General features: G+C 25.3%; 1 protein-coding gene across 1 annotated transcript; it reads left to right on the top strand.

The window, feature by feature from the left end:
* The first annotated feature begins 6339 nt into the window (after positions 1 to 6339).
* Positions 6340 to 8748, top strand: LOC132943714 (coiled-coil domain-containing protein 86). The gene is made up of 3 exons (XM_061012775.1): positions 6340 to 6581; positions 6686 to 6890; positions 8598 to 8748. Exons 1-3 carry the CDS (start codon positions 6511 to 6513, stop codon positions 8679 to 8681), a joined length of 360 nt encoding a protein of 119 aa, XP_060868758.1. The 5' UTR covers positions 6340 to 6510; the 3' UTR covers positions 8682 to 8748.
* Positions 8749 to 11353: the final 2605 nt, after the last annotated feature.

Below are 11353 nucleotides of genomic sequence, written 5' to 3'. Positions count from 1 at the left end.
GTTCAATATTGTAGTCTGTGGTACAACCCAATTATTGCTATATAGCCTAAAATACTACAATCCTATAATAAATAATAATATACATATAATATGTATTATCTACTATATATGTTAGGTATATGATAACAGTCATAAGACGACCACTCATTGAACTTTGAATTAATATAAAATATATATACAAATGTTCTGACGAAACAATATCAATATTAAGAAAAACAAATACCTAATACATACCTACCTACTTATTTATAATAAGTGTCCACGGTTTTACATGACCTACGGCTATTTAAGGCTATAATGTATGCTTATATTATTTACATATAACAAAAATAAATAATAATTAACAAATGGTCAATTATGTTTTAGATTCTGAGTGGAACGATGAATGTATTGACTTTTCAATGAAGTGTGCTTTTATTTTTTTATTTTTGTGTCTGTCATTACGGTTAGGTGCAGTAAAGCTGCTTCGATTTTCTTCAACAGTATCTTGTTCGATGGGAAAGTGAATCTAGTTGGTGCGTTTAGGAGGTCAAATTTTAAAATTCCAAAGTTTTCAAAAGCGCCGGGAAAAAAAACATAAAAATGAGGGGAAAACAGGAATTTTTACGCAAAATCGGTTTTCCACAAAATCGATTTTGGTTTTTAGTGTAACTCTAAAACAAGTGAACGTATAGACATAAAATCTTCACTGGTCATTTATATTAGCATTTTCTATACACGATAAAATTTTAAAAATATTTTGATTTGTTTTGAACTGCTTTGGAACATTTTCGGTTTCCAATTTTATTAGTCTTTTAGATTCTGAGCGAAGCGATGAATGTATTGATTCTACAATGATGTGTGTTTTTTTTTTTATTTTTTTTTTTTATTTTTTTTTTTATTTTTGTGCCTGTCATCACCTTTTAGGACAGTAAAAGTGCTTGGATTTTCTTCAATAGTAACTTTTCTGATAGGAAAGTGAATCTAGTTGGTACTTTGAGGGGGTCAAAAGTAAAAATTTCCCAGTAGTTTTCACAAGCGACGTGAAAAACAAAAGAAAAATTAAGGAAAAACGGGAATTTTTACGCAAAATCTGTTTTCGAGAAAATCGATTTTGGTTTTTGGTGTAACTCTAAAACAAATGACCGTAGGGACATGAAATTCTGACTGAATGTTTATATTAGCATTTTCTATACACCATAACAGTTTCCAAATATTTTGACTCTTTTTGAGCTGTTTACGGCCATTGTCAGTTTTCAATTTTTTTAGTTTTTTTTTCTATAAATATCAATAAAATTTTATCTGTTGATTAAAAAAGCTTGAAAATTTAATAGAAGGCTCCTAGGTTATTGTTTCAAAGGCAGATGAAAAAAATTAAAAATCCTTAGTCACAGTTTTTAATTATAAGTATTTAAAGTTCAAACTTTGACAAAATACGGAAAAATCACGAAAAATAGCAAATTATTTTGAGTTGAGAATTCATAAAAATTTTTCTTTTTAAATCTAAGATTTAAAAATGTAATATAAGATTACTCATAAGTTTGTCTACCTTTATCAAAAAAAAAAATGTCTAGAAGAAACTTAAATTAAATTTTTATGAGCGTCTGAAATTTATATTTTTACAACATTTGATATTTACTCGATTTCTCATGTAACAATTTTCTTATTTTATTGTAATTAAAAAACAAATGACTGTAGATACTTGAAAATTTCACTGAATGTTCATATTAGCATTTTCTATACACCATAAAATGTTGAAAATATTTTGACTCTTTTTGAGCTGTTTACGGACATTGTCAGTTTTCAATTTTTTTAGTTTTTTTTTTCTATAAATATCAATAAATTTTTATTTGTTGGGTAAAAAAGCGTGAAAATTTAATATAAGGCTCCTGATATATCGTTCTAATAGCAGTTGAAAAATATTAAAAATACATAGGCACAATTTCTTTTTATAAACATTTATCAAATTTATAATTTATTAATTATTTTGTGGTTAAAAATGTATAAAATGTTTAACTTTTATGGCTAAAGATTGAAAATTTAAAACAAGGCTCCGAGTAAATAGGTTATATATAAATTACTTTATTCACAATAATATCATCAAATATACTTGGTAAAATCATAGGCTGACTGACCGTTTTCGCTCAGAATCGTTTTTCTTATACAATGATATTATATCATTAAATTCAAATTTAACACCATCCATTACAGTGACCCACTTGTAACCTACTGTACAGCAGAGCGACATCCACTTATCCACCTTTTTTTTTATGAATGTCAATAAAACTTTATTTGTTGGGTAAAAAAGCTTGAAAATTTAATAAAAAACTCCTACTATATTGTTACAATGACATTTGAAAACTATTAAAAATCCTTAGTCACAGTTTTTTTTTATAAGCATTTAATGTTCAAATCTTGACAAAATACGGAAAATCACAAAAATTAGCAAATTATTTTAAATTGAGAATACATAAAAATGTTTCTTTTTAAACTTAAGATTTGAAATGTCATACAAGATTATTCATAAGGTATATTATTTATAAAAAAAAAAATTTCTACAAGCAAATCAAATAATATGGAAAAATCACGAAAATCAATAAATTAATTTGAGTTAGAAATTCATAAATCATCGATTTAAAAAAGAAATTAAAGATTACTCATAAGTTAATCTACCTTCATCAAAAAAAAAAATGTCTACAGGAATGTCAAATTAATTTTTTATGAGCATTTAAAATTCATATTTTTATAACATTTGATATTCATTTGATTTCTCATGTAACGATTTTCTTATTTTGTTGTAATTAAAAAACAAATGACTGTAGATACTTGAAAATTTTACTGAATGTTTATATTAGCATTTTCTATACACCATATAATTTTGAAAATAATTTGACTCTTTTTGAGTTGTTTACAAACATTGTCAATTTTCAATTTTTTTAGTTTTTTTTTTCTATAAATATCTAGAAAATTTTATTTGTTGGGTAAAATAGCGTGAAAAATTAATGCAAGGCTCCTGATATTTTGTTAACACCTACGTATGTTGTCTAATAAGCAGGGCTCGGAACTTTATGCATTTGCATCTTTCTCAGGAAGCTGCATATTTCAAATCTGATTCGATACAAATTCGTTTTATGAACCCTACTATTGAAATACAACAATTTATGTTGCATATTTTTGCATATTTTACTAAATTTATATGATTTTGTATATTTAAAGATTTCGAGTAGGTATATAAATGCATTTTATGTTAAAGCGTTTTAAAAATCAACAAAAATAAACAAGTTTTTAATAATTGAATATTGTAAATTCAATGATTTATAAATAAATAGTACCGTATAATATAAAGTGTGGAAATCTATTTGAACGCATTCTACTCTAAAATGGTACATGTGCTGCTCATGGCCTCCATAGAGTTTCGGAAGAAGTACGAAATCAGTTTGGTACTGTTCATAAAATCATAGCCAACATAAAAAAAATATTTAAAAAAGCACCATCACGTATAAAAATTTTCAAAAATTACGCACCGGAGATCCCTTTACTTCCAGAACTAATCATAACTCGTTGGGGTACCTGCATTAATGCAGTACTTTACTATTGTAAATACTATGAAAAAATGTGTGATGTTGTAAATATGTTGGATGAATACTAATTAATACCTAATATTATTTAATAATCGCTGTATGCGATAAATTCAATTTTTTTTAAATTAGATTCTGGGAATAGATTTAGTATAACAGCTCCAAATCATCAAAAAAAAAAAAAAATATAAATAAAATATTTATGATTCAAAAATATTTTTTTTATATAATTATTATACCTTAAAATACATATTTTTTTATAAAATTATATATGCATATTATACTGCGTATTTGCGTTTTTTTAGTTCATACGTATGCACTATGCACACATTTCATTGTTTTTTAGCACATAAAGCCGAGTCCTGGTGATAAGTAATAAGTAATAATGAATATAAATTTATAGAATATATAATCAATTGTTGTTATTAATGTTAGTTTTAATGATATGAATATAGGGAAAAATAAAGGGAAAAATAAGGGGTCTTTTTCAGCTATGAGGAAGATAAAAAATTGGTACGCACATCTATGCATCAAGATATAGATTTTCAAATGCTTCTGTGATATATATAGAAAAATATATTTCTGGTAGTTTTAAATTTAAGAATATTAAATAAATTCTCTATATATCTAATCACTGTTTAAAATTATAAGATTTAACACTGCGTAACTTTATTATTATATTTTTAATTACAAATAAATAATTAATCAGCATTGAGTTGTTGAGTACTTGAGGTGTATATTATTGTATTTCATTTATCAAGTATTTTATTTTTACTGTTGAGTACCAAACTAAATGTTTTTGTAATATATTATTACCGTAAAAATTATAATAAGTGGTGAGGGGGTGCGGGAGCGGAGCCCCTGCGGGTCTGTATTGATTTTATAAATTTAGCCCCCCCCAAATCAGTTATCCAAATTGTGCCTATGATCAAATAGACAAAACGCATTAAGAGGACGTTATACCCGCATGTGTTGTCTCCGTCTTACAAGTGCGTAACATAAATTTTATGCTCAGCAAAACACGTGTAGCTCCGTTAATTTAAAATTTAGAGTGAATTGACCTCTTATAAAATCTAAAGGTAAGATTATTATCTAGGCAACCTCTTGGGATTTTTAGTATATTTTAATTTTAAAGCGAGTTATGAGTATTTTAAGATGTATAAAAAATTTACAATTTTAAAATACTCATAACTGCACGTGGGCCAGAGAGAGAAATTAATTAATTGTGCGCTGACATCCTCTTAAGTATTAAGTAATATGTATAATACTAGTATAATTATTTATTTATTACACCTATCTTACCACGTACCTACCTAGCGTATGATAGCATTATTATTCATTTTTTTACCTATAGGTACTTATGTATAATTATTAGGTAGGGATACGCTTTTTTAAATTTAATTAATATATACCTACTTAAAATTTGATTGCCACAGGCATGCTTATACATGGATATATAATGTGCATAGGCTGGGTTAGGGTCCGTATAAATACGTCAGGTAATACCTTAGGTAATATAGTTAGTAGGTATAATAGATATTAGTAGTAGTTTAGGTTATATAATATATTATCTTTTATGGTTAATACAGAATGCTAGAATATATTATATTAAAAACCAGAATAGTATATTGTGTATTTGTGTGGCAAGGGCGGGAAATGGCCTTCCCGCGCGAGCCACACATACTATTTTTTGTCACGCCCCTGCGTTCATGGAAAAGGTTATGCAGGGATCTATGCAACAATAGACTATTCTACAAAAACAATTTCATGGAAGACATTTTATTTTATTTCAAAATTACAATTTTCACTTTGTATATTTTATTATTGTAACTGATGAGATTATTATACAAATTGCGTGAAATAAACTTACCAACGTATCGTTCGACGCACTTATCTATTGGAGCAGTGCAAATTAAATATGTTTAAATGTTTATGCGTCATGCAAGGAGATTATACTATACATTTAAGTCTTTAAGATGTAACCAAAAGTTTATGTTTTGTAAGAACCGTGGTAGGTATACATTTTAGTTTCTGGTTGTGCAGGGGATACGCGCCGGCGGCCGGCACTTTTGGGGACAAAAAAATACTTTAATTATAATCATAGCAGCTAGCAGCTTGTATTTAATATGTTCGCTGCGAATCAATTTTTTATAGGTATGTACATGACACATTTTTTTTAGGTAGGTTAGGTAGGTACACCTACCTACATATACCAAAACTGAATTATGTTCATAGTTTATAAGTTATTAGATAACTACCTAGGTACCATAAATTATTTGAAATAAAAAGACTTGATATTAAAACGCATTTTTTCAATTACCTAATTAAAATAATATTAAGTTTGCAATAAATATTTATAATGTTCTTACTTCTTCATTGAATACAGTTTAAGTTAAAATTTGAAACATTGAACAATATAGGTATTGTACCTAGGTACTAAAATTTAAGTAAAAAACGCTTCTTTGGTTTGAATTTCAACCCTAAAGTAATAACTAATAAGGTATACTTCACGAAAAAGAATATATAAATATTTAATTGTATATAATATATTAATATTATTATATATTATATACATTATACATTATACTTACTATAATATTATGATTTATAGTCATACGAGATGTAACTTGTAAGCCAAATACAATTTTAAAATTCTAAAAAAAAATAAAAAAAAATGTATGAACATTTGACCTGGCAACACTGGACTATAGACAGAGCCGTCCCATTTCTTTATCGTCTTTGGAAACGCTCACCATGAAACGATAACAAGTAACCACAGATTATATTTTGGTGATTGGCGAACACATGGACACATTGTATTGTCCGACTAGTCTTTAATTTTACACTCCGCATTATATAGTATATTAATATAATCATTAATCAGTAAACCCTATCCCCCAGTCTCTATTTAGTATTAATTAATTACATTATACTACATAATAATTTATTTATAATGTCAGAAAAAGAAGTATCCGTACGTGGTATGCCCAAATGTGGACGATTTTGGAAAACACCTAAAACCAAGTAGGTTGCTAACTTACAATAGGTAGTTATGATTTATGAATAAATATCAGTAATATGATTTCGTTTTAAGTACACACTATATAGACATATATTTATTGCTTTAGATTTTCGTCCATGAACAAAACAAAGGGTTTAAAGTTGTCTTTTGAACGTAAACAAAAACTAAGAGAAGATATAAAAAAAACTAGAGAGTTATCTAGAGCCTTGATTAATGAAAGAAATGCAGAAAATGAGGCTAGGAAAGAACGACGACGTGAAAATATCAAACGACGCGCAGAAAATCAAAGAAAATCTGAAATTGTTCAAGTGGTAATATATTATAATAGTTTTTTTTAAATATTCCTTACGTATATATAAATACAGTTTACTTTTAGTAGATACTTATTTTGTTTTATTACAAAAAAAAAGGATTCCAACAATTATAATCATTTTATCTTACTTAGGTATTTCAATATTTTTCCATGAACTATGTTTAGTATAATAATTTTTAAATTTATTTTATTGAATTAAAAGAGGTAAAATAAAAAAGAGGGTGTTGCTCTGCTGTACAGTAGGTTACAAGTGGGTCACTGTAATATATGGTGTTAAATTTGAATTCAATAATATAATATCATATTAGCCTATGATATTACTAAGTATATTTGGTTATATTATTGTGAATAAAGTAATTTATATATAACATATTTACATGGAACCTTGTTTTAAAATGTTCAACCCTTAGCTATAAAAGTTGAACATTTTATACATTTTTAACTAAAAATAATTATTAAATTTTAAATTTGATACATTTTGTTGAAATTCAAACTTTAAATGCTTATAAAAAAAATTGTGTCTAAGTATTTTTAATATTTTTTCAACTGCTATTAGAACAATATATCAGGAGCCTTCTATTAAATTTTCACGCTTTTTTACCCAACAAATAAAATTTTATTGATATTAATAGAAAAAAAATTAAAAAAATTGAAAACTGACAATGTCCGTAAACAGCTTAAAAAGAGTCAATTTTTTTCAAAATTATATGGTGTATAGAAAATGCTAATATAAACATTCAATAAAATTTTCAAGTAACTACAGTCATTCGTTTTTTAATTACAATAAAATAAGAAAATTGTTACATGAGAAATCGAGTAAATATCAAATGTTGTAAAAATATAAACTTCAGACGCTCATAAAAATTTAATTTAAGTTTCTTCTAGACATTTTTTTTTTGATAAAGGTAGACAAACTTATGAGGAATCTTTAAGAAATTTTTTTATGAATTTCTTCGAACTCAAATTAATTTGCTGATTTTCGTGATTTTTGCATATTTTTTCAATATTTGAACTTTATATGCTTATAAAAAAATGTTGTAACAATGGATTTTTAATTTTTTTTTATCTGCCTTTGTAACAATATACTAATAGCCTTGGAAACTGAAAATGTCCGTAAACAGCTCAAAATATTTAGAAAATGTTATGATGTATAGAAAATGCTAATATAAACATCCAGTCAAAATTTCATGTACCTATGTTCATTTGTTTTAGAGTTGCACAAAAAACCAAAATTGATTTTCTCAAAATTCCCGTTTTTCTATGGTTTTTCTAAAACTACTGGACAATTTTTTTCTTTTGACCTCCTAAGTACCAACTAGATTCACTTTCCTATCAGAAAAGATACTGTTGAAGAAAATCTAAGCATTTTTATTGCCCTAAAAGGTGATGACAGACACAAAATTAAAATAAAATAAAAAAAAAACATCATTGTAAAATCAAAATAAAATAATATATGCCAGTCATTAGTGTTCGGTCTTAATTTAATTTTTTTTATGATATTGAGAAATTAGTACAAACATTATTTAGTAGAAAATATAATTTAATTTAATTACTGAATCATACAGTACAAGTTGTAGCTGTAATCAAAGTTAGAAATCTTATCCAGTATAGAACGATAAACTTTATTTATATTTATATAAATATTAGCTGAATGAGTTCTGTCTTGTTATATAATAAACTATAAAAGACATTTAATTTTTTTCAGATTAAGAATCCTGCCAAAATCAAAAGAATGAGGAAAAAGGCAATGAGGCAAATTGAAAAAAGAGATACATTAAATATCAAATAATATTCTAATTTTTGAAATATAACTAATTGTAATATAAAATATACTTTAAATATAATTTTTCAATTTATGAAAGACTTAATTAATACATCAATAATACCATATACAAGGTGAATGGTGATAATTATATATTGAAGTTCACACATTATTTATTTATAATAATAATAACAACATTTAAATCTGATAATGTTATTCATTACCTAGTTGTGTAATTTTTAATACTTTACCGTTTGTGTCAGTACCAGTAACAGTAAGTTGCATGTGTTAAATTTGATGATATTTTAATTAAAATATACCAAGGTACCTTCGATTTTGTGTCAAATTCCTAAATATGTTAACAACATCTTAATAGTTTTTTTCTGGGGTTTGTTGCTTGTGGAATGGCTAACCTTGTAAGAAATCTGTAATTACTTTAATTAGTGATATTCTTCATGCAAGCATGCGCATAACTTGTTGAAATGGTAGGTTTTCTACAATTTTATTTTAATAAGGATTTTTTAACAGGATTGCTAAAACAAAATAAATACAAAATTTAAAGTTTTATTGTTCAATGAAGATGTATTTTTTGTTAATTTAGTAGATATATATAAAGACACATTTTATATGTATTAAAAGCTTATGTCTATTATACACCTAAAAATAATGTCCACAGAGTATTTTACTGCCTACACTGTGTGGTAGTGTGCATGCTTATGTTTGCTGCCACTTATATAATAACTCAATAATTTAGATATATTAATTAAATTACGATAGTCATAGAATGTCAGATCAGTTACTACTTATTTCATATTTCTAGAATGGAAATAAAGAACTAAACACCAATATAATAAAAGTGTATTGCAAGTTGTGTGTAAGAATTACATGATATAAGTGATATTTATGGTTTTCAAATTCTGAATGAAACAGACACAATTAAGACTATATAGCAAGTGTTTCATTAAAAGTTACGCTTGAATGTGTGATATTTTATTATCTTAAGCGTGACATTCACATCTGGACATCATTAATAAGTTTGTACTTGATAAAATAAATAGGGATAAAAACACTATATTTTGGAACAAAAATAATTATATTAATCTTTGTAATAATTTTTAATATTAAATCACAAAATAAAAATGATTTACTACAACTGAGGAAACAGAAAATATATTAGAAAATTAGCAACTTGTGCAAAAAAATAAAAAATATAAAAAATAATAATAATGCAATTTATTGAATATAAGTTATAATAAGATAACAGTAAAAACAATAATAAATTATTATATTAATTTTAAATCATACCACAGCAAAAGCTATTGGAAAACATAAATAAAGGGATTTGTTAATTTTATCTGGAAAATAAAAACAAAAGAAACATAACAACAAAGAATTACTTTAAAATGTTAACATGAAGTAGGTACATACATTATAGATAGTTACTTATTATTATGTGTCTTGGGCATCATGTTTTTCCACCATGACAAAATCATTACCACTGTGCGACTGCTGACTACTTGATTCTGTATCAGTTGAAGATGAATCTTCAGAACATCTATTTAAAAAAATCAGAATATTATTATTTTTCAATAAATGTTTTTATAAAATTATTAGAAACATTTTTTTAAAAACAGTATTATACATAATATATCTATTTAAAAAAACCTTTTCATTGTTATATTAATTAAAAAATGTATAAATTAGCACTAAGATTTCATATGAAATTGTATAAAAAAATATTAGTTTAAATAAAATTGTATTTTTTATACTATTAGTTATATATGTTGTGCTTTAAAAAACTAGTATAACAACCCTAGTATGAGTTTGTGCGAAGAAATCAGAAAAGAAAAGTTGTTTTCCAACATCGGACATTGGTGTTAATGTGTTGAATTTTTAATCACGCTTTATTGTGTCATTATTAAAATGTATTCAGTATAAATACAATCTTATTATATCGATTCAACAATATTGTTGTTTTATATTCTGTTGGTCACCCACAATCTCACATATTTTTGCGACCATATTTATTTTTAATTTTTTTAGAAGTATTAACATAAAACAAAACTTAAAAATAGTTTTTATGAAGTAGCAAATATATGTACACAATATTATATGGTCTATTGATTAAAATTATAAAAACCAACAAACAATGGTTATCGAAAATTTTTTTTAGCTTTCTTCTTATTTTAATTTTATTAGTTTTAATGCCAATTTAAGAAGTATTAAGAAGCATTAAAACACATTTTATATATTTAAAGTATAAATATTTTGATAAATTGACAATTGAAATTTTTAATGTTTGAGAAATCTTATTTAAAATCTAATTTCAGTCAATGAGCTATAATAGTTTATAATTTTTTAAAGCGTAAGTATAAAATTGTCTACTTTGGATTTTCAAATTGCCCAGATTCTGCATTTAATAAAGTGTTGTCATGTTCAAATGTTTCAGTTTCAGGAACCTTTTCGTCGATTTCGGATTCTGAAGATTTTTTTTCTTCATCACAATCATCCAGTTTCTTATCATCTTCATCTTCATCGTCAGATAATTTCTCCTTTTTTTTCTTTCCCTTTTTAGCACTTTTTTTATAGAATACGCTATACTAAAATATTAACAATACATAATCCATAAATAAATTGTATTTATTTATCAAAGGTATAGAATTAGTTGCAAGTACACACTGTATAAATGGGCCAAAATA

This window comes from Metopolophium dirhodum, chromosome 4 (genome assembly GCF_019925205.1).
Source record: "Metopolophium dirhodum isolate CAU chromosome 4, ASM1992520v1, whole genome shotgun sequence".
NCBI classification, from domain to species: Eukaryota; Metazoa; Arthropoda; class Insecta; order Hemiptera; family Aphididae; genus Metopolophium; species Metopolophium dirhodum.
This window is presented reverse-complemented; position numbering and strand designations above follow the sequence as displayed.

What these genes read in the sequence shown, in the direction of transcription:
- LOC132943714 (XM_061012775.1), top strand. Translation starts at nt 6,511, where the DNA reads ATGTCAGAAAAAGAAGTATCCGTACGTGGTATGCCCAAATGTGGACGA. An exon ending in TGGAAAACACCTAAAACCAA is followed by an intron (nt 6,582 to 6,685) that starts GTAGGTTGCTAA and finishes TTATTGCTTTAG; the next exon opens with ATTTTCGTCCATGAACAAAA. An exon ending in AATCTGAAATTGTTCAAGTG is followed by an intron (nt 6,891 to 8,597) that starts GTAATATATTAT and finishes AATTTTTTTCAG; the next exon opens with ATTAAGAATCCTGCCAAAAT.